At 41.2% G+C, this 26,787-nt stretch overlaps 3 protein-coding genes across 3 annotated transcripts; all 3 read right to left on the bottom strand.

The window, feature by feature from the left end:
• Nucleotides 1-6,155: 6,155 nt before the first annotated feature.
• On the bottom strand, nucleotides 6,156-10,553 carry LOC139297023 (uncharacterized). Its single transcript, XM_070919604.1, has 4 exons — nucleotides 10,277-10,553; nucleotides 9,168-9,257; nucleotides 8,732-9,077; nucleotides 6,156-7,627 (listed from the first exon to the last, which is right to left on the bottom strand). Exons 1-4 carry the CDS (start codon nucleotides 10,551-10,553, stop codon nucleotides 6,253-6,255), a joined length of 2,088 nt encoding a protein of 695 aa, XP_070775705.1. The 3' UTR covers nucleotides 6,156-6,252.
• Nucleotides 10,554-12,046: 1,493 nt separating this feature from the next.
• On the bottom strand, nucleotides 12,047-15,639 carry LOC139296990 (uncharacterized). Its single transcript, XM_070919567.1, has 5 exons — nucleotides 15,358-15,639; nucleotides 14,503-14,602; nucleotides 14,299-14,401; nucleotides 13,945-14,203; nucleotides 12,047-13,579 (listed from the first exon to the last, which is right to left on the bottom strand). Exons 1-5 carry the CDS (start codon nucleotides 15,637-15,639, stop codon nucleotides 12,182-12,184), a joined length of 2,142 nt encoding a protein of 713 aa, XP_070775668.1. The 3' UTR covers nucleotides 12,047-12,181.
• A 722-nt stretch (nucleotides 15,640-16,361) lies between these two features.
• On the bottom strand, nucleotides 16,362-19,915 carry LOC139296959 (uncharacterized). Its single transcript, XM_070919533.1, has 5 exons — nucleotides 19,598-19,915; nucleotides 18,804-18,903; nucleotides 18,608-18,722; nucleotides 18,251-18,509; nucleotides 16,362-18,026 (listed from the first exon to the last, which is right to left on the bottom strand). Exons 1-5 carry the CDS (start codon nucleotides 19,913-19,915, stop codon nucleotides 16,647-16,649), a joined length of 2,172 nt encoding a protein of 723 aa, XP_070775634.1. The 3' UTR covers nucleotides 16,362-16,646.
• Between the last annotated feature and the right edge of the window lie 6,872 nt (nucleotides 19,916-26,787).

Raw genomic sequence — 26,787 nt, 5'->3', positions numbered from 1 at the left:
CAGATATTTTATTATTTGAATTGCTGCTGTTTTGCTGCCAATTTCTCACATTTTGAAGCACTATAAACTGTGCAGGAGGGGAGACATTTTTTCTTTCACTGCACAGTAAATCGAATGAGGAGACTGTAATATTAAGAATGAACGTAAGCAGGTAACAGCAAATCAACATGCTTTTAAGAATCTGACACACTTGAAACAACATAACATGGAAAATATGGTTTGTATGACAGATATCTCCAGTTATCTGCCGTCATTACTAACCTCGGTACAGTGTTTTATACATGAGTCATAACTCAAATTACTTCTTCATTACTGTCTTTCTGTGTTTCACGAGTACATTAGCATGCAAGCCACTGAGTGCTTAATGTTTTTATATAATACATTTGTCACAAAATTATTCTAATGCAGCATATTTTCTCTATCGCTGGATTTCTTTATCTGCTGGCGTCTGAGGGCTTGCCGAGGAGAGCAACAGGCAGAGGAACGCTGAATGAATGCAATATGCTGGAGATCCTGTATGTTGATATTATCTGTCAGGTATCATTCCTTTCACGCAAGAAACTTGTGGACCGAGAACATCGACTGTTCGCCGGTCCGTGTGATTCAAATATGAGGCTTGTCGCCTTACCATGAAACGTAAAACTTAAAAAAACAGCAATCTTAAAATCTCAGTGGAATAAAAAAATGAGATCAAGTGTGAAATCAGCACTGGACTGTTGCTGGTTGTCAATCTGTCTATGCTATGTTGTTAGAGTTTAGTCAGTGTGCTCTATTCTAAAAATACTTTAATGAATGTTTCATGGAGAAGTTGCCATCACTGCTAATAAAATCTGTTCCCTCGTGTTTAACTTTTTGTTTTTCTAAAGCGCTCATTCAATTACAAAGCAGCTGAGTGCATGCATTTACATTTATGTATATGTATCTCTGATGTGAACATAGTTGACAACTCACGCAGATGCTATGAAAGGTTTCAGAGTGTGGTTTTCACATGTGGATTTAAATTCAAAACTGACAACAATATGGATTTTTTTTTTGGCCCTCTCTCACATCAAATTTATGCTCGTCATCTCTGACTAAGATCTAACACATCTCCCAACTCAGGGAGAAAACTTGCTGACACCCTTGACATACTACTCAGTCCCTGCTGTTTTGGATTGACGATGCCACACTGTGGCAGAGGGAGCAAACTAATACTTGCCAATCAACCAGGCTGGATAGCAGGAGACAAGTGATTGCACTGTTGATGGGGGTAATTCTGCACAGATAGGGGGTGGACGGAGGAGGAGGGGGGGGCTGCGGTAAATAACAGAATACAAATGCAGTGTGATTGATAAATACTGTATGACAGCATTCTGTCTTCTCTGTGAAAGTCAGCAGAAGAGGAGGCCATTCTAAATCAATGAACGGCAATAAAAACTACTGCAGTGAAACTTTTCAGAGGAAGAGATACACAGAGGAATATCTTTTCACCTTTAAAGACAGCAGAACATTTGGTCATATCATGGGATCTTTAAACAGTTCAGGTGGATAATCCTCCCATGAAAGGAATAGTTTGTGATTTTTCTTGTCGAGAGTTAGATGAGAAGATAGATACCACTCTCATATCTGAACATAAACACGAAGCTACAGCCAGCAGCTGGTTCGCTAAGCGTAGCATAAAGACTGGAAACAAGGGAGAAACAGCAAGCCTGGCTGTGTCCAAAAGTAACAAAACCTGCCTACGAGCACCTCTGTTTCCAGTCCTTATGCTGCTGGCTCCAGCTACATATTGAAAAGACAAATATCTACCTTCTCAAATAAGCATATTACCCAAAATATCAAACTATTCCTTTAATAGGATGATTATCCACCTGAACTGTTTAAGAATCCCATGGTATTTAAAATCATGTTCTGCTGTCTATTTGTACAGGTTTTTGTAAAGGTATACCTAGCTAGTCCAAAATCGGCCTACCAGTTCCACACATAAACATTTTTACACTTTGTTTTTTCTGCAAATTTAATAAACAACATATAACTTGTAAATTACGTCGCCTTTAGAGGTGTTAGTTACCTCTGGACAGAGCCAGGCTAGCTATTTCCCCCTGTTTCCAGTCTTTATGCTAAGCGATGCTAACCAGCTGCTGGCTAGAGCCTCATATTTACCATCATGACAAGACATGAGAGTGGTATCGATCCTCTCATCGAGCGCTAAGCAAGAAAGTGCATAAGCATATTTCCCAAAATGTCAAACAATTCCTTTAGCATGCAACATGCAGCATAATCAAATATCATTACATGCAATCATTCCCTCTCGCAACCCGGCTGTAAACTGAAGTAGCATAGCTTTTAGCTTTAAAAAAGCCAAATTGGAATGAAGAAAATATTACCCCTGTCATTACATGTATCTTATCTTATCTACATATATATATAAATATATATATATATGTAGACATTAAAACACAGAGAGTAGGAGGCAGAAAAGGAGAACAGTCCAAAGGCCAAGTGCATTTCAATAAACAACCAAGTAATGTTGACTGGGAATTGGTAAGCGAGAAAATGTCATTTGGCCCAGGTGGATTCCCATCTGTTTGGCTTATGACATTTGGTAATTCCCGTGTGAGAAAACCCATTTTCAAATCTGATTTCTTAAGCAAGTACAGAAACCATAAAAGCAAAAGAAGTTTCTAGTGGATATACTCCTTACTTTCTGCTCATGTTATTTCACCACACTTCTGTCTCATAATGCCTCTTCGACTTACATGGTGGAAGAAATGATCAGAAATACAGAGGATCTACACTGTATCTTACTGAGTGAATTTATGGTGCCAAATAAATATCATCCTCACGCTCATGGTGCCATCTGATGCCGAAGCAGTTATTTTCTCCATGATGCACACTTCGTCTCAAAGCATTGATCTAGTCTTCTGTCAACAGATAGCGGCTCAGATTATTTAACTGACTTAAAAAGACCAGCTTCAAATCATCAGAGCCAGAGAGGGAGAGCATGAGGATGAAAATGGAGAAAATAGAGGAGGAAAATAACATGTATACAGCCATGGCCTAATAAAAAAAACTGAAAAATGAAAAAAAGAAAATAGCTGCATTGTCATGTACTTGAGGTTAGTAAATGACAGCGTACATCAGTTTTGCAAACCTCAGCAGCTGGCTCTGTCGGAGGGCTCCTTAGCTCCTATTTAATGCTTACATACTCTCTGAGGGCGGCTTGAGGACATCTGCAAGACCAGGAGAGCCTATAGAGCCTATACAGATGGAGTGGGAGAGATACTGCACTAAAAACCTGTTTTCCCAGGGAAATAGTGAAGAGGACAGGAGGAGAAAGGAAGAGAGGAAAGGAGGGGAGAAAGAGAGATAAGAGAGAGACATCTCCGACTCATTCAACAATAATAGTTACCATAGTAGTTGTTTTTTAGAGACGGCTGTGATCTCACTAATTGAGCCAGTATTTGAGGCACAAGGAGGACATCTAGTGGTGGACCTGTAACTAGCAGGAGACTATTATCACCCTGGTGATGGAAACCTGGACTAACAGATGCTCTGGTTTCAGTGTTTTGGCCCAGCCTAACTTTATGTTATCAACAAATCTCCAATGATCAACTGTACTCTCATCTTGCATTGTCCCCAATTCCTGAATACCTAATCATTTAAAACCACCCAAGCCAAAGACAAAGTTTGTACCTGGATGTGCTGTTATTAGAAGCCTGATCATGTCTCGCTCTCATTAAATTGTACTGTGTCTTGTTAGTTAATTTAAACAAGATGCAAATCACTCTAAACAGACCACTAGAGCGGAGAGAAATGAAAAACACAATTTGCTGAATAAACCTATTATGCACACTGAACCAATTACCGCTTTATCAGTTACAAGCAGGCTCTGTCCTTCCTTTCAATCCTCAGTGATGGTAAATGACTTGTGAGCCAAAGTTCAGTCTGACGAAATTATTTTACAAGATGAAATTAAAGTCTCGGAATTAATTCTGTGCGACTGATTCTCAAATTTCCCAAAATATGGCAAAATGATAAGACCAGACAGGAGGCTCATTTTGCATTTTGTCGTGTTCTTTTGACCTTTTTCAAAACCACAGCTGAATGCTAGTTTTGCCAGATGTACCATTGAGGGCTTATAATATTTTCACACACTAAGTATCTGGTTACACAACTGGTTAAATGAAAGGCTTTGAGAAGACCCGTCTACCTCTTGTTCACACAGGCTATATCCTCAGCTACAGCTCAGGTTTATAGCTCATTAAAAGTTAAACAAAATGTTTTTATTTCAGTTCTCCAAATAATAGTCCACATTTAGATCTGCAAACCATCAGCGTCTCTAATCCACTAGGCAGCCTTGGGTTTACACAGCAACAGGCTGACTCTTTCCCAGAGAGCACAGCTTCTCCAACACTCAAAAAAAACTTGATGGGCCTTGAAGTAAGCTTAAGCACTGGCACACATACATAGAGAGAAAGAGGATAAACATGTAAGCAGAGGGGATTCATATAGGGGTTTTGATCAAAGTGGGAACTCTGAACTCAGATACACTCATACATTTAAATTCAACAATTGCAAGGTAGGGGGAGAGGTCAACTCCTCTGGCAAGATACTAAACCCACAACCGCTCCATTAGAGCTGGCCAGGGAACAGTTTGTCTGGTTTAGTTTTTTAAGTAGAAATGTGAGTCTTTCTTTACCACACGTACAAGCTAATGGACAAGGTCAAATGACAGACTCTCAACATGGCAGTTAGACACATTTATTATCAAAAATCTGAAATCCCTTAAAGGCCCATACCTGGTATTTTGCATGTTTTATACCATTTTCTACAAATTGTATATATTAACATTACTTATTTTCTGGTTAGTCTCTGTCTGGTATAGCAATAAACCTCCAGAGATTTGACTTTAGTAATTCAAAACAGCAAAGAAATCTTGTTTGTATTTATGAATTTATTTCTCTATCAACCTGTATTTTACTTTCTTTTATACTTCTGTTCTAATATAGTTGCAAGCCCTCCTTAGTGATGCATTCAGGGAAGCTCTGAGGTCTGAGAACTGACAGTCATCTGTCACACAAGCACTGCACTGATGAACATTTCTGTCAGGAAAGTGAAATCCAGAAGACAAACTGTGATCTAAGCATCCTGAGGGTCTAGTCATTTGCTGCATTAAAATGTTGCTGTGAAATCACGCATGGCAGTTTGTCCTTGAATGTTCCAAGAGGATGCATTTCAAAACAGTCCCACTTAATAAATGTGTTATTAACGGACCATAACAGAACCATAACTAACTTCTCTTCACTCTTGACAAATCACCTACTGTATCTCAAACGAGTTTAAAGCCTCAGCGAGCTGATGTTCATAGCGAAAACTGAAACATTAGTAGTTAATGGGCTAACCAATACAAAACCATTGGTATGGTCCTTTAAATGTTCTCTGACAATGCTCTAAGGCCACAAGGATCATCAGTGAAGCTCAGGCTTAAGAGGACTTACAATCAGGTGGAAATATCAAACAACTACATGTTTCTATAGATGTGAAGGTATTGTGTAAAAGAAAGTTATTATTGATTGAGTCAGATAAGGTCAGGTGAGCCAACAGGTAAAACTTTGTAATATTGATTCATAAAAAAAACGTAACAATGAACAACCTGAATACTTCTAGATTTCCTTACAGACTGATAAATCACTTAAGTTACATAAGAAAAGATAGAAACTTACTGTGACAAAGTGCCCTGACTTCATTTAAGAGTATAAAGGTATTTTTTTAGCTTGAAACTGACATTATTATATTACATGAATAGAGTACACATTTCCCAAACAGTACAAGCCTTTTTCCCTAAATTTGGTGACCCATTTTCCAGAGATAAGCTGCAATTACCTTACCCTCCACTTTCTTACAATGGACCCAAAACTCAATATTGACTTTGTTTTTTTTCTAAAGGACTCTTATGATTTACTGGCTGACCTTCCATTACTGCACGTCCATCCATTATTAGTGAGAGGGTTGGTCTTATCGGTGAAAGCTAGCAAGACCATTTATCAAGCTAAATAGCTCCTTACATTAGCTTCACATTGATTATGAACAAACACTGACTAGTTTTTCTTGCAAAGGAACTTAAACACAACTTAAGCCAACATTAATCCACTTTTTCCAATTTATTTCCATGGTCTACACATCAGTTAACAGGTTTAAAGGTGTTTGAAAATCAAAGAAACGTGACAGTTAACAACAGTAAAAGACAATTTAATTGAGAAAGACGCTGGCCTATTCTAGATTCTTCTTCGGTTTGCCCTTAGATTTCCCCGAGCTCTTACCACTGCTCTGGCTGCTGTACCTCTTTTTCTTTGTTTCTTCCTCTGGGTCAAAATCAGTGTCACTGTCATTTTTTGGTCTTCCTCTTGATCTCCCTGTGCTCGTCCTCGCTGTCTCCTTCTCTTCTTCTTCTTCTTCTTCTTCCTCTTCTGCTGAGTCAAAGGATATGTCACTGCCTGACTGCTCGTCCTCACTTTCCTCATCGCTGGAACGTGTTCTCTTTAACTTCCGCACCTTTACTTTGGCAGTCTTAGTGTTTGAACACTGGCCTTGCATTTCCCCTGCCAAGTTGCCTGCTGCGTTTCTCTTCGGCCTTCCTCTGGGTCTACCTGTGCTTCTCCTCTTTTTTTTTGGCTTATGTATTCTCTCCTTCTGCCCCTCCTCTTCTTTATCGTGTACTTCTACTACATTATCGAGCCCTGAGTCTGTGCCTTTCTTGTTCCCATTCTCCTGAGCATCCACACTGTCGTTTACAGTCTTGTTTTTTTTACCCTTCTTCCGTTCACGTCCAGAATTGGATGAGTGGTAACGCTGGACATGACTCTTCAAGCTCACGTTGTGATTGAAGCTTTGGTCACAATGCTGACACTTAAAAGGCCTCTCCCCTGTGTGCAGGCGCATGTGGGATTTCAGGTGGCTCATCTGGCTGAAGCCACGCTGGCACACTGAACACTTGTACGGTTTCAATCCTGTGTGCACAACAGAGTGTCTCCGAAGATGATGTACATCCTTAAATGCAATCCCACAGACTCCACATTTGAACTCCTTTGGGGCTCTGTGATTTGCCAGGTGGGTTCTGCGTTCCTTACTGGTGGCAAATATCTCTGGACAGTCAGGACATTTATAGGGATCTTTTCTATCTTGATGGGTCTGCTCGTGTTTGAGTTTGTCCACCCTTGTTTTGAAGGTAACGTAGCAGTATTTGCAAGGATGTTCATAGGTTTCATCATGGATTTTGCTGTGCATTTTTAGAGACATCTCTGTAACACATCTTTTACCACAAATATTGCAGGAATAGGGCTTTTTTTTGTGCTCACACGTGTGAGGCTTCAGAATATTGAAAAAACTTCCACACTCTGTACAGAGCTCATTAATTTTGAGGCCACCCGGGGAATCAAAATCTTCTTCCTCTTCGCCTTCATCTTCAGTTTCCTCCTCAGACTCCTTTGTGAGCTCTTCAGCCAGCAGAAAATCCTCAGTTGGATTCCATTCCCCATCCGAACTCACCCCACCTTCATCGCCTTCCTCTCCTTCATCTGAGGGGTCGCTTTCTTCATCACTAAAAGTAACAATCTCAGAGAAAACTGCACCGCTGAAGTTGTCGTCAGTTGGCATTTCCTGTGAAGAATACAATGAAAAGAATGACTACCAAGCATGGATAAACTTTTCCAACTCTATAGAGCACAGAATATTATAGCCAAATTACCAAAAAGGAAGTGCAAGCAGAGGAAACATTATAATTCATTATTGAGCAAAAAGCCCATGTGCAAAACAGGCAAAATATTTTCCAAAAGTGTTGAAAGATTTAAGAGTTAAATAAATGGATAGTATGAAGCCCCGAAGCGTCATGGTGGGAATTTTTTTTCTGTACTACTTTTGCGTTTCCTAGGAACAGTTAGTGTGTTGGTCCAGTCCAGTTATAATATACTGCCAGTTTAGGGAAACGCTCTGCAGATACTACAGAAAGGAGAGATGATGTGACACTCTACATTCTGCATTTATTGCTCATTACTCCTTTCAAAAGGCCAAACACTGACAGTATACAGACACTGCTGTGAGCACAGCTGCAGCTGCTCTGCCTGGCTGTTGTGGATAAGGTTATTACTTGGACTACAGCTGTATTTGTGGTTGATTCTAGGATGTGGCAATGGTATCTGTACTGTGGCTACTCTTTAATGCTCCAAGAAAACATCATTAAACCACACAGGATATTAACCCACTCCTAAAGAAGTTCAGGAATACAGTAGCTTCAACACAACAACACACACAACCCCTGCATGTAGTTAATGTTAACACTCATTATAAACTTATGTGCCACAGCCATAATCATAACAACCAAAGCACAGCCCCAACCTGTCTCAATCAGCCTCGGCAGCAGCCCGTCAGTTATAGATTCTAGCTGCAACGATGAAGACTTGCGCCTTAGCAGCCACAGCTGAGGGTGCGCCCACTCACGCTGTGGTCACGACCAGCAGCGGTCTACTAAATTATACATAGTACTACAGTATATCATAACACAGCTCAGCCTTTCTCTGTGGATCAGGTGAGGTGAGGTAATGCAAAATATTGTGCTGGAACGCAGAACTTGATCTAAAAACTCTGGGGAAAAAGTCCCACCATGACCTGTCAGGGGCTCCTTAGGATACAGAGTAGGTTCTGAGGTCATTGTACTACAGGCAGTGTCAGGATGTGGTGAAGTGTGTCTCGGTATTCAAGTCCTACCTGTTGGGTCTCTGGAGTTACTTCTGTGCCTCCAGTCAAGTGTTGATCTTCAGCTGTTGGGACGCTGGCATTGACTTGGCTTTTCCACTGGTATCTGTAGTCACACTGAAGGCACTGTTGGTTCAAGATGATGAGCGCCCCGTAGGTGACCTTCTCCATCCGAAGTTTACTGCCACATGACGGGCATTTGCGGTGGAACAACTGGAGGAGGCAGCTTTCATTCACAACAAACTTTCCTTTCATCTGTTTCAAATGCTGTGGCCTCTGGATCCGACCAGAAACACTAGGTGAATGTGACACTGAGAGTCCACTTGACGCAGGACTTGCTGGGGAACCTACAAAATAAAGTCCAGTATTCACATGTGAAGAAATAGTTTAACAAATAAAGACCCTTTTTATAAAACACAATACGAGAAGATTCTTACCTGCTAAAGTGTGTTTTGATTTGTCAGAGTAGGAAGTTGGTCTATTACATGTGTTAAGGTCATCACACTGACAAGCAAAGTCTGTGGTGTCTGCAGGCTCCTACATAAATGACAGAAAGCTTGTAATTAAACAACAGCTACATACAATACACTAAAATTGTGTTTGGTCGATGTTGCAGTACCATATGTTTTGATTTTATATGAAAACAAATGAAAGCTCTGTGTGTGTGTGCACTGACTGGACAATGTGTACACTAAACAGTATGGTGAATGTCTTCATTAGCCTGTAGATGTGGGCAGTGGAATAACATCATCAGTGACATGGCAAGTGCTCATCATACTGTACGTGACCTCAACAGCACTATGGGGATAAGTCAATGTGCCTTTAAGCACCTGTCAGTACAAGCAGCATTTAAATTGGGCTGCACAAGGACACACACGTTGTGGCACACTTATTTATGAATGTTAAAATAAGTGGTCGTAATTTACTTCATACAGGCTATATGTTGTGTGAAAGGAAGTGGACAGTAAATCCATTAAATGAGGGATACTGATTTGTACAGGTCACTGTGATAGACTGATTGTTTATGTTAATGCACAAAGTTACAATAGTTACTATAGCTATGACTCTTAATGTGTCTTGTGTACCACTGGTGAAATGATGTGGAACCATTATATGGAATAAAAAGTATTGAATTACAGGTGTAGCATAATCACATATCACACTTGTTTATCTGGGCTATTGTACTGAGAAGCAAACAGGCAAAAAAAACTCCTATAAATATGTATATGATGATTAAATTTACATTCTGCCATTAACCTGCTTTATTAGTGGCATTCCTTAATTTGATAAACACCTTATCAATAAAAAAAAACAAAAAAACAATGTTAGTGTACATTTCACTGGGGCTCTGGCACTGACAACTTCTGACTGATCACTTAATCATGTTTTTATTTATAAAGATGAACAGCCACTGAAAGCAACTTTTGCAAATAGAAACAGTGTGTTCTTTGGGTCAAACGGTGATGTGTTGAGGAGGTATGGAGGGGATAGTAACAGATGTGACCATGTTTCTGCGGTCACAGCGGACTCACCACATAATGTGGACTCTCCAGAGGCTCCTCTGGATCTGACTTGAGACCCAGTGATGGGACAACCCTGGGCTTTAGCTGGACCGTGCCAGTCCCCGGAGTCAGGTTTTCAAAACAGTCATCAGTAAAGTGTTCCCTACAAATGGTGATTTCGGTCCAGGACGATTCTCTAAGTCGTTGCCCGTTGACTTCGAACAGGAACTGAACCCACTCCAGTCTCCTCTCGGGATCCTCCGGTAACTTGAACCGTTGCGCACTGCGACGCCCCGAATCACATCCGACGACCGAGCACATCCTGGATCTAAGTTCTGTCTCTCCAGTTATAAAAGTGGTCGGACAGCGTTAAAGTTTAATATTCATGAGAACCAGAAGATGGACCTTCCAAAGCCAACAACGGTGACAAGCTAAGGGCTAGCTGTTTTTGCTAGTGGCTGTGACGGTAACGGAATGGGCGGGGCTCTATGGCGGGTTTGCTTGGTTTGATATCAGGCGTGTCCCGGCTTTAGGCTCAGTACATGAAATGATTGACTTTTGGGGTTATTACTTACATAGGAGACTTCTTATACCAGGGACACAAAGGTTACCGAGGTCCAGGGACGCCATTCTTCGACAATGAGGCCACTATACATTGAAGTACTTTTAACTAGTAACGTAAAGCCTACGTTAAGCCTGACACAATGACTGTAAAAGCACTGTGTACACGGTGGAAGCCCCTCACTCCGACAGTAGACTCATTAATATGTAGTAAGACGCCTGTTAACTTAAAAATATAAGACATACGAAAGGAGTATTCCTACGAAGGTTTAGTGCTGAACTAGCTTATCTGTAATGCAGATGTGTAGTTATATGCAGGTCCAAAAGACACCAGCAGATGGGGCTGTTGAGCTTACACAGTTTTATATTGCAACACAAATTAAAGGGTCAGTTCACCCAAATTGCAAAATAAAACATATCCTCACTTAGTCCTACTAGTATCTATCCATGCAGATAGTTTTGGTTTTATTTGTCCAGGTTTTGAGACACCCATCTCTGTCACTTATATTGGATATGCATACTGCATACTCTTCATGCCCCGGCTAGCATTATTTGAAATCCCTTCACAGTTTTCAAAAGTTTCAGTTGGATGTTGAACTTAGGGGCAATAGGCCTTCACAAGACATTTTGATGTGCCACAGAAGGAGAGGCACAGCTGTAAATGTAATGAAATTAATGATGGCTGAATTCCATTTAGTTACTTCAATTTCAGAGTCCTGATATTGTGCATGCTCGCCGACCACTGGGACACTTGAACAGAGCGGAGCCATCATTAATGTCATTAGTAACACCTGTGCTTCAGATTTGTCTCTCAAATGTTACCCTCTTTCTTATCAATTCACTCACCAACATCATATTAGCTACCTTATGTTTTGTAGAACAATGAAGTGTCAGCATACAATAGTTGTATATAATTATAATTATCCACCATAGTTAACATTAATATTGTAGCAGAATAATTCAAAAACCCACTGACAAAACGCTGTATTGCTCTTTCAGTTACCCCGTTGTCGCCTAACCACAAAAGCATTTGTAAAATGAATCAAAATTATTAAAATACAAACCAACCCTTCTGAGAATTTGCACATACCATCCCAAAAGATGACCTGGCCGTAGGCTTACACTCCAAGTGACTTAATGGCACTGTGAGATGTGGCTCCCATCAGCAATAACATATCTAACGTTCTAATATAACAGTATATAAGAGTATTATGGCTTTACTGAACATCCACAACACAAAGGAAAACAGGCACTTAACATCAACCCAGTTTAATCAAATTCTTCCCAGTTTGAGCCCACACCAGTTAACATGAACAAAAGTAACAGTAAAAAGCAAAGAAATTCTAAAAGACCCCAGCCAAACTGAGTGTGCAAACTCAGTAACTTTTTCAAGTGTCGTCAACTACTTGATTTTTCCTTGGTCGCCCCCTGCGCTTCCCTGAGCTCTCACCACTGTTCTGGCTGCTGGACTTCTTTTTCTTTGAGTCTTCTGGCTCAAAATCAGAGTCCATGTCAGAATTTTTTGCCCTTCCTCTCGATCTGCTTGTGCTCGACGTCACTTTCTCATTCCGCTCCTCTTCCTCTTCCTCCTCCTCCTCCGTTAGGTCAAAGGATATGTCGCTTTCTGTCGGCTCATCCTCACTTTCTTCATCACGGCGACATGTTCTCTTTAATTTCTGCCTCTTTAATTTGGCAGTCTTAGTGTTTGAACACTGGCCTTGCATTTCCCCTGCCAAGTTGTCTGCTGCATTTCTCTTCGGTCTTCCTATGGGTCTACCTGTGCTTCTCCTCTTTTTTTTTGGCTTATGTATTCTCTCCTTCTGCCTCTCCTCTTCTTCATCATGTTTTTCTTCAACATTGTCGAGCCCTGTGTCTGTGCCTTTCTTGTTCTTCCCATTCTCCTGAACATCAACACTGTCGCTCACAGTTTTTTTTTTCCCACCCTTCCTCTGTTCACATCCAGAATTGGATGAGTGGTAACGCTGGACATGACTCTTCAAGCTCACGTTGTGATTGAAGCATTTGTCACAATGCTGACACTTAAAAGGCCTCTCTCCTGTGTGCAGGCGCATGTGGGATTTCAGGTGGCTTGCCTGGTTGAAGCCACGTTGGCACACTGAACACTTAAACGCCTTCACTCCTGTGTGAACAGCTAAGTGTCTCTGGAGGGAACGGACACGGTTAAATTCAATCCCACAGAAGTCACATTTTAACTGGCGGGGGCCTCTGTGATCCTCCAGGTGCATCCTGCGTTCCTTATTTGAGGCAAATGTCTCTGAACAGTCTGGACATTTATAGGGCTTTCCTTGAATTAGGTGGATCTGTTCGTGAGTGATTTTGTCCACCTTTGTCTTGAATGTAATGTGGCAGTATTTGCATCGATGCTCATAGTTTGCATCGTGGATTCTGCTGTGAGAATTTAGAGCGACCTCACTAACGCATCTTTTTCCACAAGTGTTGCAAGAATAGGGTTTGATTTTGTGCTCACATGTGTGAGGCCTCCGCTTATTGAAAAACATCCCACAGTCTGTGCAGAGCTGACTGTGTTTGGGGGCAAGGTGAAGACAATCATCATCCTCGTATTCGCTTTCCTCATCAGATTCATCATTGTGAAGCTCGTTATCCGGTAAAAGCTCCGTCACTGGATTCCAATCCTCGTCTGAATTCACGTCACCTTCATCACCCGATTCCTCCGTTTCATCAGTGGGATCGCTCTCCTCATTGATCACAGCGACGGTCTCAGAGGCACCTGTGACAGTGCTGTGGTTGTCATCTGTTGACACTGTCTGTGAAAGATATAATGACAAGAAATGGGTCAAATGTGACACTGTCAGTCAGTACAGGCTGAACATCTGCAGATCATTTTTTCAATTAATTATTTGTTCTACGAAATGTAAAACAAAAGTAAAACAAAAAAGGCAATCACAACAACCCAGAGTCCAAAGAGATGTCTTCAAATATTTTGTTTTGCACAAACAAAAGTCCAAAACCCAAAGATCCTCAGTTTACAGTGATATAAACCAAGAATTTTCCCATTTGAGAAGCTAGAAGCTGAGATATTGTAGCATCATTTTTGCTTGATAAATGACTGAAACAATGAATCGATTATCTTCTGTTGATACCAATAGCTTCAGCTTGTAGTAAGTCCTACCTGTTGGGTCTCTGGAGTTACATCTGTAACTTCTATCGGGTGTTGATCTGCAGCTGTTGGTACGCTGGCATTGACTTGGCTTTTCCACTGGTTTCTGTACTCACACTGAAGGCACTGTTGGTTCAGTATGAAGAGCACCCCGTAGGTGACCTTCTCCATCTTTACTTTAGAACCACATAACGGGCACTTGCACCTGAACAACTGGAGGAGTCGGTTTTCATTCACGACATACTTCCCTTTCATCTGTAGAAGTGCAGCTCTAAAAAACAAGTTAAACGAAACATTTGTGAGATGCAGATTTAAAAAGCTAGCCTGGTGTAATCAAAGTACAACTGTTCAGAGGGATTAACTTACTTTTCCCTGATCATGTCAATGTTCACAATATTTTGGAACATCTGACCATAATCAGACATTAAAACGTCTGAAGTGTCACTTGGCACTGGGCTTTCTGGGGAAGCTGCAAATTAAATTTAAAGTTCATTATTCTCATGAAAAGAAAGCATTTGAGTGAATACCCACTCCCTTTTAATTAACTCATAACAATGTCAAGTTTCTTACCTATTGAAGTCCATCCTGATTCTTCAGTATAGGAGAATGGACTATCACATGTTTTAAGTTGATCACATGAATAAGAAACCTCTGTGGTTTCCACTGGCCCCTACACAAAGTAATGAAAAAGGTAAAAGCTTGTAGTTGTAGTATAAACTCTTTGAGTTGTAATGACAACAGGTGTGTACAATACACCTTACAGTACTACTGGATTTATTTTATATGAAAATAAATGAATGATTAGCATGCATTGTGAATGGCACAACAGGCCTGTAAATGTGAGCAGTGGGATAACACACTAACACAAAATCACAGTCCCTGAGTTTTTATCTCAACACCAAAGACATGGCAAGTGCTCATTATACAGTATCAACAGTAGTATAGGGATAAGTCAACAAACACACCTGTCAGTACAAACACCATTTCAACTGGGGCAGTGAAAATATGCAGATGTGAATCACTTTCACACACTGTGCTCTGGATGTTGCATATACCACTCCTGTTGTGACTCTTAATGTGTGTTCCTGATGGGATAATTCACATTTATGTAAAAACAAAATATGGAAATTCCTATTTTTCATTTAAATAATGAATTCATTTAATAAGTCATTAATAGTCATTTAAAGCACCTTTGTCAATAAAATATCTGTGCTAGACAAATTGTGAATAAACTCCGTCCACTCAGGCGGATGTTGTGTATCAAAACAAACACACCCTTCAGAACGTATGGTGTCAACAGTAGTCTGTAGCATTCCGTTGAGATGTTGTGTGGGTATGAATGGGTATCTTCTGTGTGTCCCTCTGAGTACTAAGAGTCGGAGGTTAAAGCTGTCAAAGTAAAATCACCACATATGTTGGCCCCACCTGACATGGATCAGGTTCCTCTGGCTCTGACTTGATACACAGTGATGGGATAGCGCTACACTTTAGCTGGACCGTGCCAGTCTCCGAAATCAGGTTTTCAAAACAGTCGTAAGTGAAGTGTTCACTGCAAATGGTGATATCAGTCCAGGACGATTCTCTAAGTCGTTGCCCGTTGACTTCGAACAGGAACTCAACCCACTCCAGTCTCCTCTCGGGATCCTCCGGTAACTTGAACCGTTGCGCACTGCGACGCCCCGAATCACATCCGACGACCGAGCACATCCTGGATCTAAGTTCTGTCCCTCCAGTTTTTGAAAGTGGTCCAACAGCGTTATAGTTAAAGTCCTCGGTGGCGACTTCTATCCAAATGTAACACACGGTCATAAGCTAACAGCTAGCCGTTTATGCTACAGCAGCGACTGGTAGTGTTGGCGGCTGAATGGGCGGGGTTTCATGGCGGGGTTCGCGTGGTTTGATATCAGGCGTATCTCGGATTTAGGGCCAATACATGAGATTACTTAAAAAATACAAGAAAATGAATACCTACCTACACGGTTACTGAGGCCCACGAAAGGCGATTTTTCCAATAAGAGGCTATTGAGACAGCTACTTAACTACATTTATCTGAGACAACATCATAAAAACTGTTCACAATGGAGGTCTGTTATCCAGAGGAGAGGGACACTGCTGATGGAAAAATGTTAGTTTAATTTTGAAATGTGCTGTGAACACTTCAAACCTAATTCCAGAGGCAGAGACCTCAAAATGTGGGTAAATGACACCAAAACTTTCCACAAACATTTTAAAATACATAGCCAACCCTTCTGAGGATCAGTGGTCCCAAAAGATGACCTGTTAGATGTACAGTAGAAGTAAAGTTGGCTCTCCTCTCAGCAGCATGTGTGACTAACTTTCAAGCAGCTTACAGATGAATCTTCATTACATATGACAGTATTATAAAGAATAAAATATTGTAAGTTTATAACAGAAAGGAACACAGTCACTCAACATCAACCCTGTTTATTATACTTTTATCCAATTTGACCCCACAGTATACACGACAGGTAAAAGGATTAAAAAGTATTTTGAAATCAAAACAGCTTCTCTTTACGGTAAAAGGCGATGACATCTAGTCTAGATGCTGGCCTAGGTGTACATGTTTGGTCTGTCATATTATGTAATTTTCTAGTATATCAGTCCAGGTCTGTATGAACGTCCACTTTATATGGCTCCTTTCTTTTCTCAATCTTTAAACCAAATGTATTGTTTAGCTCTGTTCATTTACATCTTCACACCACTAGATTTTTCCGTGGTCGTCCCCTGCGCTTTCCTGAGCTTTTAGCACTGTTCTGGCTGCTGTATCTCTTTTTCTTTAAGTCTTCTGGGTCAAAATCAGAGTCACTATCAGACTTTTTTGCCCTTCCTCTTGATCTGCTTGTGCTTGATGTCACTTTCTCACCCCTCTCCTCTTCCTCCTCTGCCGTGTTAAAAGATGTGTCGCTGTCACTCAGCTCGTCCTCACTTTCTTCATCATTAGATTGTGTTCTCTTTAACTTCTGCACCTGTGGTTTTCCAGTCTTAGTGTTTGAACGCTGGCCTCCCTCTTGAACTGCCAGAACAGAATTGCCTGATTCGTAGCTCTTCGGCCTTCCTATGGGTCTACCTGTTGTCTTCCTTTTTTTTACAGGCCTATATATTCTCTCCTTAAGCACCTCCTCTTCTGTATCCAGTTCATCCTCTACATTGTCGAGACCTAAATCTGCACCTCTCTTGTTCCCATCATCCTGAGCATCACCAGTGTCACTTTCCCTTTTGTTTATCTTTTCTTTCTTCCGCTCACATCCAGAATTGGATGAGTGGTAACGCTGGACATGACTCTTCAAGCTCACGTTGTGATTGAAGCATTTGTCACAATGCTGACACTTAAAAGGCCTCTCCCCTGTGTGCAGGCGCATGTGGGATTTCAGGTGGCCTGCTTGGTTGAAGCCACGTTGGCACACTGAACACTTAAAGGGTTTCTCTCCTGTGTGAACAGTTAAGTGTCTCTGGAGAGAAAGTGGCCAGAGGAATTCAATCCCACAGAAGTCACATTTTAACTGCCGGGGGCCTCTGTGATCCTCCAGGTGCATTCTGCGTTCCTTATTTGAGGCAAATGTCTCTGAACAATCTGGACATTTATAGGGCTTTCCTTGAATTAGGTGGGTCTGCTCGTGAGTGATTTTGTCCACCTTCGTCTTCAGTGTAATGTGGCAGTATTTGCATCGATGCTCATAGTTTACATCGTGGATTCTGCTGTGAGAATTTAGAGCGACCTCACTAACACATCTTTTTCCACAAATATTGCAAGAATAGGGTTTGATTTTGTGCTCACATGTGTGAGGCCTCAGTTTATTGAAAAACTTCCCACAGTCTGTGCAGAGCTGACTGTGTTTGGGGGCTGGGTGAGGATAACCATCCTCCTCCTCCACTTCATCTTCGGTTTCGTCTCCAGACTCCTTTTGAAGCAGTCTAGCCGGCAAGAAATGCTTCACTGGCTTCCAATCCTCATCTGAATCCATGTCACCCTGATCACTCGATGTTTCATCCATGGGATCACTTTCCTCATCAACAACAGCAACTATCTCAGGGACCCCTGTGATACTGCTATGGGTGTCATCTGTTGGTGCTGCCTGTGATACAATGACAACAATGGGTATGGGTAAAAACATTTTGTCAAGTTTTGTCAAGTTGTGTAAAGAAAAAAAAAACCCAATGTGACCTTTCAGGGTGCCACATGACATAGACAACACCGAACACTGTAGAGTGTGTATGGTTTTGTTATAGACATTTTCATGGATGCACAATCCTTAAGCTACTGTGGCAGTGTGTTTGGATATGCTGTAGTAAGTCCTACCTGTTGGGTCTCTGGAGTTACATCTGTGCCTCCTGTCAGGTGTTGATCTCCAGATGTTGGCACGCTGGCATTGACTTGGCTTTTCCACTGGTTTCTGTACTCACACTCAAAGCACTGCTGGTTCAAGATGACGAGCACGCCGTAGGTGACCTTCTCCATCTTAAGTTTACAGCCACATGACGGGCACTTGCAGCTAAACAACTGAAGGAGGCGTTTTTCGTTCACAACAAACTTCCCTTTCATCTTCAGAAGTGCAGCTCTAAAAATCAATTGAAATGAAACATTAAAACACCAACATGATGTAAAAAGTAACCAAATTTATCAAAAATGTTAAGCACAAATTTAAAGAAAACTTACTTTTCCCTGATCATGTCAACATTTTTTGGTTGCATCTGGCCATATACAGATATAAAAGCATCTGCAGTATCAGTTGAACACGAGACGCCTCTTGCTACTGGGCTTCCTTGGGCAGCTGCAAATTAGGTTTGAAGTATATGTGAGAAAATGATTCACTTAAGTCCATTTTTAATAACACATAACATTATCTTTTTACCCATTGAAGTCAGTATTGATTCTTCAGAATAGAAAGTTTGACCATCACGTGTTTTAAGTTGACCACGCTGACAAGGAACTTCTGTGGTTTCCACAAGCTCCTACACAAAGTAACAAAAGTAACTGTAGTTGACCAAAAGCAACATACAATAAATTAAAGTACCATATGTTTTGATTTTATATGAAAGTACATGAAAGCTTTGTGTGTGTGCTGACTGTACAATAAGTATACTTACAACCTGGATGGTAAATGGCTACATTAGCATGTATATGTGGATGGTGGGATAACACAGTATACTATACTAAATATTACATCACTATAGGACTACTTTGTGTTAGCTCTATAGGGCTATGTCAATAATAGTATGTTACGCACCTGTCAGTGCAAGCAACATCTGAGGCAACATGCAAGAACACAAGATGTGGATTAGCACTACTAGTCAGTTTGCTTATGAAAACATGTGGATCTGCACCTCTTTCATATTGAGTACATGTTGTGTAAAAGGAGAGGCCCTGACATTTCTGTTAGTGCTGACTGTATTGATACCATGTTTGTTTAAGTGGTGCAGGGCATCCTACTGTACTTTTACTACCTCCTGTATCACTCCTGTTATGACTGAGTCTCAAATGTGTGTCTTTGAGGGAATAAGCCAATTGTTTGCAATACAAACATCTGGAAGACTTAAATGCCTAACTTACTTGCACATGCCTCTTATTTATCTTTTTATATTGCAGAGGTAAACATATGCTTAATTGCGTTAGATCCTATGGTTGCAGCTGTCAAAGCAGACTCACCACACATTTGGGGCTCTCCAGACTGGGCTCAGGTCCGTCTGACTCAGACTGGAGACACAGTGATGGGACAGCACTCGTCTTTAACGTTAGCTGGACCTTGACAGGCATGCCTGAATGGCTCGGTGTCCGATTTTCAAAACAGTCATTTGTAAAGTGTTCGCTACAAATTGTAAAGTCCGTCCAGGACGATTCTTTAAAACGCTGTTTATTGACTGTGGCGAGAAACTGAACCCACTCCAGTCTCCTCTCGGGATCCTCCGGTAACTTGAACCGTTGCGCACTGCGACGCCCCGAATCACATCCGACGACCGAGCACATCCTGGATTTAAGTTCTGTCCCTCCAGCTCTCAAAGAGGTCGGTGTTTTTAATGTTCATAAAGTGTCAAACACGGGCGGGTTTGTATATTCGTCCAACCTCAACAAGAGCGCTAAGCTAATTTTGTTGTTGCTACGGCAGCGGTGGTGGCTGCATTCTTCTTCTTCGAGGCAGTTGCCACCCACCATGTTCCATTACTGCCACCTTCAGGTTTTATTCTTCCTCATTATCCATCAATTTTCGAGCAGTCTTTTCAGTGCAGTTACCATTTCTTCCCATTATCTCCACATTTTAAAATCATAATTTCTTGTTTTTCTTGTCCAATGACATGATTGGTTGGATGTCTAAGTTTGAACCTGATTCAAGTCTTACCCCCATCATTATTCAAGTGATTATTTCGCAGAAAAATATATTAAAAAGGAAAAAAAACGATGAGCGGTTCTTTTGAACAGTGGTAACAGCATTGGGGTAACAAAAGGGAGACATTTACACTCAGTCCAAAACAGTAGGTAGGCTATGTTAAGAAGTAGGGGAACGAAACAGAAAGAGGAAGTATACAATACACTTTTCATCATAGGAAAAGCCAGGTGCCAGGGCGGCTTTAGCATGAATGGACAATGAGGGTGACTAAAACCTGAAGGTGGCAGTAATGAAACATCGTGGATGCCAACTGCCGTAAAATGTCGAAGTAGAAGTAGAAGAAGAAGTAAAAGAAGAAGAAGAAGAAGAATGTTTTATGCTATACCACCACCGCTACCGTAGCAACAGTGGCTAGCCAAATTAGCTTAGGGCGGTGTGTGACACTTTATGAACATTAAAAACACCGAAACACAGCTGTTTCTTATTGTTAGGATCTAACGCAGTTAAGCATATGTTTACCTCTGCAATATAAAAAGATAAATAAGAGGCATGTACAAGTAAGTTAGGCATTTATACTGTAAGTCTTCCAGATGTTTGTATTGCAAACAATTGGCTTATTCCCTCAAAGACACACATTTGAGACTCACATTTGAGTGATACAGGAGGTAGCTTCAAAAGGAGTCCGGAGACGAAACCGAAGATTAAGTGGAGGTTATCCTCACCCAGCCCCCAAACACAGTCAGCTCTGCACAGACTGTGGGAAGTTTTTCAATAAACTGAGGCCTCACACATGTGAGCACAAAATCAAACCCTATTCTTGCAATATTTGTGGAAAAAGATGCGTTTGTGAGGTCGCTCTAAATTCTCACAGCAGAATCCACGATGTAAACTATGAGCATCGATGCAAATAATTCCACATTACACTGAAGACGAAGGTGGACAAAATCACTCACGAGCAGACCCACCTAATTCAAGGAAAGCCCTATAAATGTCCAGATTGTTCAGAGACATTTGCCTCAAATAAGGAACGCAGAATGCACCTGGAGGATCACAGAGGCCCCCGGCAGTTAAAATGTGACTTCTGTGGGATTGAATTCCTCTGGCCACTTTCTCTCCAGAGACACTTAACTGTTCACACAGGAGAGAAACCCTTTAAGTGTTCAGTGTGCCAACGTGGCTTCAACCAAGCAGGCCACCTGAAATCCCACATGCGCCTGCACACAGGGGAGAGGCCTTTTAAGTGTCAGCATTGTGACAAATGCTTCAATCACAACGTGAGCTTGAAAAGTCATGTCCAGTGTTACCACTATATATAGGCCTGTAAAAAAAAGGAAGACAACAGGTAGACCCATAGGAAGGCCGAAGAGCTGCGAATCAGGCAATTCTGTTCTGGCAGTTCAAGAGGGAGGCCAGCGTTCGAACACTAACAGCGACACAGCAAAGGTGGAAGAAGAGAGGAGTGAGAAAGTGACATCAAGCACAAGCAGATCAAGAAAAAAATCTGATAGTGACTCTGATTTTGACCCAGAAGACTTAAAGAAAAAGAGATACAGCAGCCAGAACAGTGCTAAAAGCTCAGGGAAGGGCAGGGGACGACCAAGGAAAAATCTAGTGGTGTGAAGATTCTTAAAATGAATTCAATTGGATCAAACAATTCAAAAAAGAAAGGAGCCATATAAAGTGGACGTTCATACAGAACTGCACTGATATACTAGAAAATGACATAATATGACAGACAAAACATGTACACCTAGGCCAGCATCTAGACCAGATGTCATCGCCTTTTTCTGTAAAGAGAAGCTGTGGTTTCTTAAGCCCGAGTAGCTAGTTCTGCAGAAGCTTAGAGGCGTGTGAACAGAGAGGTGCGTGATATGTAAAAGACAATATGGTGTTTTTGCCAAACTGACATAAACCTGGTGTTGTTTGTAATTTTGGGAGGATGTTTATGTCATTATTATATATTTTATACAGATGTTTGTATTGTTATTTTAGATTTAATAGTGCGTCGAGCAGGATGCCAAAGAGTTTTTGTGCCGACAATCACGGTCATGTCAAGCTGTACACAACCAACCAACATTTCTGTGAACTTCAAACAATATGAATTCATGCAACATTTCATAAAGCAATAAAATATTCTAATATACATTAACACGGCTCCTTGTTTCATTTTCTCTCTGCTATTTTCTATCTGCTGATATATAGATTATCTCAAATATGCTCATAAAGTCATAGTTATTCTGGTAAATGTTGCAACTCTTCTCCTGTTACACTCCCTCTACTCTCCCACATTGTCACTCTGTCTTCTCATTGCTGTGCTCTCGCTCCACCACAGAGAAGAGTGCTCTTCATTAATAAAGACCAGAAGATTCTTGTTATGGCGTCGAGCTAACGTTAATTTAGCAATATGACACCCTTTTGTGTTTTGGGAAGTGTGTTCAGCCAGATGCTTTGTATTCGTAGCTTTTGTTTTATTTTTTCCCTTAGCTATGTAGGTTCAAATTCTGCTGTTGCTCTAACGTTACCTACTCTGCAGTTTCAGCCATTGGTGATGTCATTATGTACTAACCCAAACCAGAGTTTAGACCCATGAAAGTTTCAAAATAGACTGATGATAATGGCCAAGTGCAGATGTGTACAAATGTGCATGTCTGTTAAGTTTCCAACAGGTGGTGCTGTCCACCTTCAAAGGTTTTGTGTCATGACATGACTTTGACTGTTGCCAGTAGCTATAGTATCGTAGTAGTACAGTGATATTGACAATCACTTCTCAGTTTTCAAAATCATATGGAGTCAGACATTTAGGTAACTGGTAGGATTTCTTTTTTGGGTGCTAGTACTCTCTTATACTACCTTATGTTCCAGACTGGAAGTTGGAGTTATATATGAAAGGCTACACCACTATGACCTTTATTTAATCAGGGGAAGTCCCATTGAGATTAACGTACCTGTAAAATGGTACAAGATACTGACAATAATGTGCATAACAGCATAACATGCAAAAGAGAAAATGAAATTTTCAAAATTTCATTTTCATTTAACTATAGAAGCAGTTGTAACCTGCAGTTTCCTACTATGTTAAAACACACTAAACCCTCCTGAGTTCACCAGTCATACATTAATAATCTAACTGTGTGTGTGTGTGTGTGTGTGTGTGTGTGTGTGTGTGTGTGTGTGTCTGGCTTTGTGAAGCAGTCAACAGATCGAATGCCCCAAGTCAAAGAACACGTGTTTTCCAGGAGGTGGAGCAGATACTATAACTACAGTACATGCCACATGTTTTGGGTCTCTGAGGATCTGTAAGTGTAGATAATCCTCAAGAGTCATTGAATAGTCTTTTAACTATTTGACGTCTGTGGGGCCATCTGTCAGGAGTCAAAAACATGCCCATTTACTGACACATTGTGCATCTTGTACATGTCCAGTGATGGTGCTTAAATGTTTTGAAGTAGATGATTTTCAACAGATGAACAACTCGTTAAGTGTGTGCCATGTGGCCTAATTTTAAACTCCTCAGTGAAATTGTATTGAACTATTTTGAACCTTAAGGACACCTGCTTTGTTTTAAAAATCAGTGTATATCGTGGCTGCATTACATCTTATAATACTGACTTTTCACTCGTGTGGCTGAAATACGGGCTCAGGGTCATCTCTCTGGTTTTAAACATATAGCCCCTGAACAAACAGGAATGCCACTCACAACTGCAGCCTTTGCAGCAGGCTTGTGTAGCAGGTGGTGACAAGTCACTCTCTTCTGTGGCCATGACACATGTATGTCCAGAAACATGCTAGGGTTTCATGACAAGAGAAAGAAACGAAATAGGCCTTTGTGGATGTACTTACTCGCTGGATATCTGACAAGTTGCTCCATGTGTCCATTAATCAGTGCTGCATATATCTGCCCTGAGGAGGCCAGTCAGTCAATCTCTCATCACACTGCCTCAACATTCATTTATGCCCTTGTTTTAGTTTGTATGTGTGTGCATGCTTGCGATATGTACAGTTGCCCATAGTTATGTGTATTAGTGTGTCTCACAGAAATCTAAATTATAGTTTTTCTTTTTTAACGGGTGTTTGTGAATAAGCCCATATTAATTACCATACCAATGTGAGTCAAGGACAGTCTGCATTCCAAAAACCTCCTCTCTACTTTGATATCATCATTCACCATCAGCATATTTGCTGAATGTGCTGAAACTTCAAAGGCTGAAGCTTAGTAGGAATGTGCTGTTAAACTGTAAACATTAGGATGGGGGGGGCAATAAACCCGGCAGTGCACACAAACACGCAGTGTGAGAAGATCATTTCCACGGTTTACACAGCAACAAACCCATTCCTTTCATGATAATTGCAGCCAATATGACGTTCCCATGTGACTGAGCCAGAAAGAGGAGGGAAGATTGTTCCAAAAAGTGTAGAAAATGTAATTTTCCTGCAATTTTGAGCACAATGGAATTTGACCCCTGACCCCCTATTTACGTGCTTTCCTCCTTCATCATATCAATTCTGGGAAAAAGAGAGAGAGTGGCAGTCGAAACATGTCAGCTGCTTTTCACATTCACAGAGGAATGTTGGCGAGTCTTCACAATGTTTCAGTAATGCCAGATAAGAGTGCTCAGTTCATAAATAAGATTGATGGCATTGCATACCATCAGTTCCTGCTCTGTGTTTTCCCATACAAACCTCTCTGTCAAAAAGCATCCGTTTCATCTCACCAGCTCATATCCTCTCTACCCAAGTCCAGGCATGCTTAGGTGTTTTAACATATTCCCCAAAACCACACAACAGCAGGTTACATTTTCTCACTCAGTTGTGAGTAAGAATTGGCAAATGTTTCAAAGCTGGCGAACAAAATTGACCATAAATAGTTTGTTGAGGGTAAAAGTTAATGAATAACTTTAAAGGATTGTTTATCGGCCCCACAATGCCCCTCAATTATACTAAATCAGGAGCCTTCAGAACATTTTGGAAATGTAAAAAAAATCGCTCTGCTTTGATGTCCAGTATATTCATCAATGTTCTTGTACACTTTAAAGTCTTATTAACAGGTTTTAGGATCAAAATGAACCAGAAAAGTAAGTCACTAGCAAACTCCATAGACAGAAACGTTGTTAATAATGATAAACAGTGTACAAGATGTTCCCAACACAGGTGTGTTTGTCTGAGGATGACGTGTGTTGGGTCAAAACATTGCTAATAAAAGCGTAAGGGAGCCTTAATTCCAGTGTGCAGGTACTTTTCTTTTGTATTCTTGTGATTTTTTGATATTCAGCTTGTATCCTGAGGTTTGGTGGGTGTGCACAACCGCAACAACACTAAGAAATCGTGATGCAGTACTTACAAACATTCACTGTTTGATTTCCACAGGGAGTTCAGAGCACTGAATCAGCACCCTGGAGCCGGTGAGATTCAGTATCTTGCTTACGGACACTTCAGCATAAAGGATGTTTAGCAAAGTTATGAAAACCACCAGACACCGCCATGGAAATGAGTCCAAGATTTCATTGTTGTTATCAACAACAAAGTCTGAGTTGCTATATTAGTATCACTTTCCAATAAAGTCCCCGTCATAAAAGGTTTCTAGGTCATAATCTATTACTTAATCAATGATTAATAATTAATGTAGGCTTACTAATGCTTTATCAGTTTTAAGCATTGATAAGACCAAATTTTGGGTTGCCGTGTTGTGAGAAATTGTTGCATTTATCCTTTCTATTTGGTAATACTGCAGTTATACATGTTGGTAATTAATTAATCAATGCTCATGAATTTCTTATTTTCTAATAAACTATCTAGTCCCAAGTTATAAATGTAAATAAGTCATTTATGAAGGGTTTTTTTTAGAAATAAGTGGATTTTTCACTACCTGGCAACCCAAAGTTTGTTCTTGTTAATAGCTGCCTACAGGTGGGAGATTGACCACCTGGTGACCTGGTGCAACAGCAACAACCTGGAGCTTAACGCTTCAAAGACAGTGGAGATGGTTGTTGACTTTAGGAAGAGCGCAGCCCCACCCGCCCCCATCACCCTGTGTGACTCTCCAGTGGACACTGTGGAGTCCTTCCGTTTCCTGGGCTCCATCATCAGCCAGGACCTCCGGTGGGAGCTGAACATCAGCTCCCTCATCAAGAAGGCCCAACAGAGGATGTACTTCCTGAGGCAGCTGAGGAAGTTTAACCTGCCACAAACAATGCTGGTTCACTTCTACACTGCCATCATAGAGTCCATCCTCACCTCCTCCATCACCGTCTGGTACGCTGCTGCCTCCACCAAGGACAGACGCAGACTGCAGCGTATCATCCGCTCTGCAGAGAGGGTGATCGGCTGCAACCTCCCATCTCTTCAGGACCTGTACTCCTCCAGGACCCTGAGGAGAGCAGGGAAGATCGCTGCCGACCCCTCCCACCCCGGACACCATCTGTTCGACCCCCTCCCCTCTGGCAGGAGGCTGCGGTCCATCAGGACCAAAACCTCCCGCCACAAAAACAGTTTCTTCCCCTCTGCAGTCAACCTGACA

Source organism: Enoplosus armatus, chromosome 14 (assembly GCF_043641665.1).
Source record: "Enoplosus armatus isolate fEnoArm2 chromosome 14, fEnoArm2.hap1, whole genome shotgun sequence".
Classification (NCBI taxonomy): domain Eukaryota; kingdom Metazoa; phylum Chordata; class Actinopteri; order Centrarchiformes; family Enoplosidae; genus Enoplosus; species Enoplosus armatus.
This window is presented reverse-complemented; position numbering and strand designations above follow the sequence as displayed.

Coding starts and splice junctions, on each gene's coding strand:
- LOC139296990 (XM_070919567.1), bottom strand. CDS start 15,639: ATGTGCTCGGTCGTCGGATGTGATTCGGGGCGTCGCAGTGCGCAACGG. Junction 14,402..14,502: donor ATCAGGATGGACTTCAATAG/GTAAGAAACTTG, acceptor TTTAATTTGCAG/CTTCCCCAGAAAGCCCAGTG. Junction 13,580..13,944: donor TAACTCCAGAGACCCAACAG/GTAGGACTTACT, acceptor TATCTTTCACAG/ACAGTGTCAACAGATGACAA.
- LOC139296959 (XM_070919533.1), bottom strand. CDS start 19,915: ATGTGCTCGGTCGTCGGATGTGATTCGGGGCGTCGCAGTGCGCAACGG. Junction 18,510..18,607: donor GTTGACATGATCAGGGAAAA/GTAAGTTTTCTT, acceptor ATTGATTTTTAG/AGCTGCACTTCTGAAGATGA. Junction 18,027..18,250: donor TAACTCCAGAGACCCAACAG/GTAGGACTTACT, acceptor ATTGTATCACAG/GCAGCACCAACAGATGACAC.
- LOC139297023 (XM_070919604.1), bottom strand. CDS start 10,553: ATGTGCTCGGTCGTCGGATGTGATTCGGGGCGTCGCAGTGCGCAACGG. Junction 9,078..9,167: donor ATCAAAACACACTTTAGCAG/GTAAGAATCTTC, acceptor TTTATTTTGTAG/GTTCCCCAGCAAGTCCTGCG. Junction 7,628..8,731: donor ACCCAACAGGTAGGACTTGA/ATACCGAGACAC, acceptor GGAAATGCCAAC/TGACGACAACTTCAGCGGTG.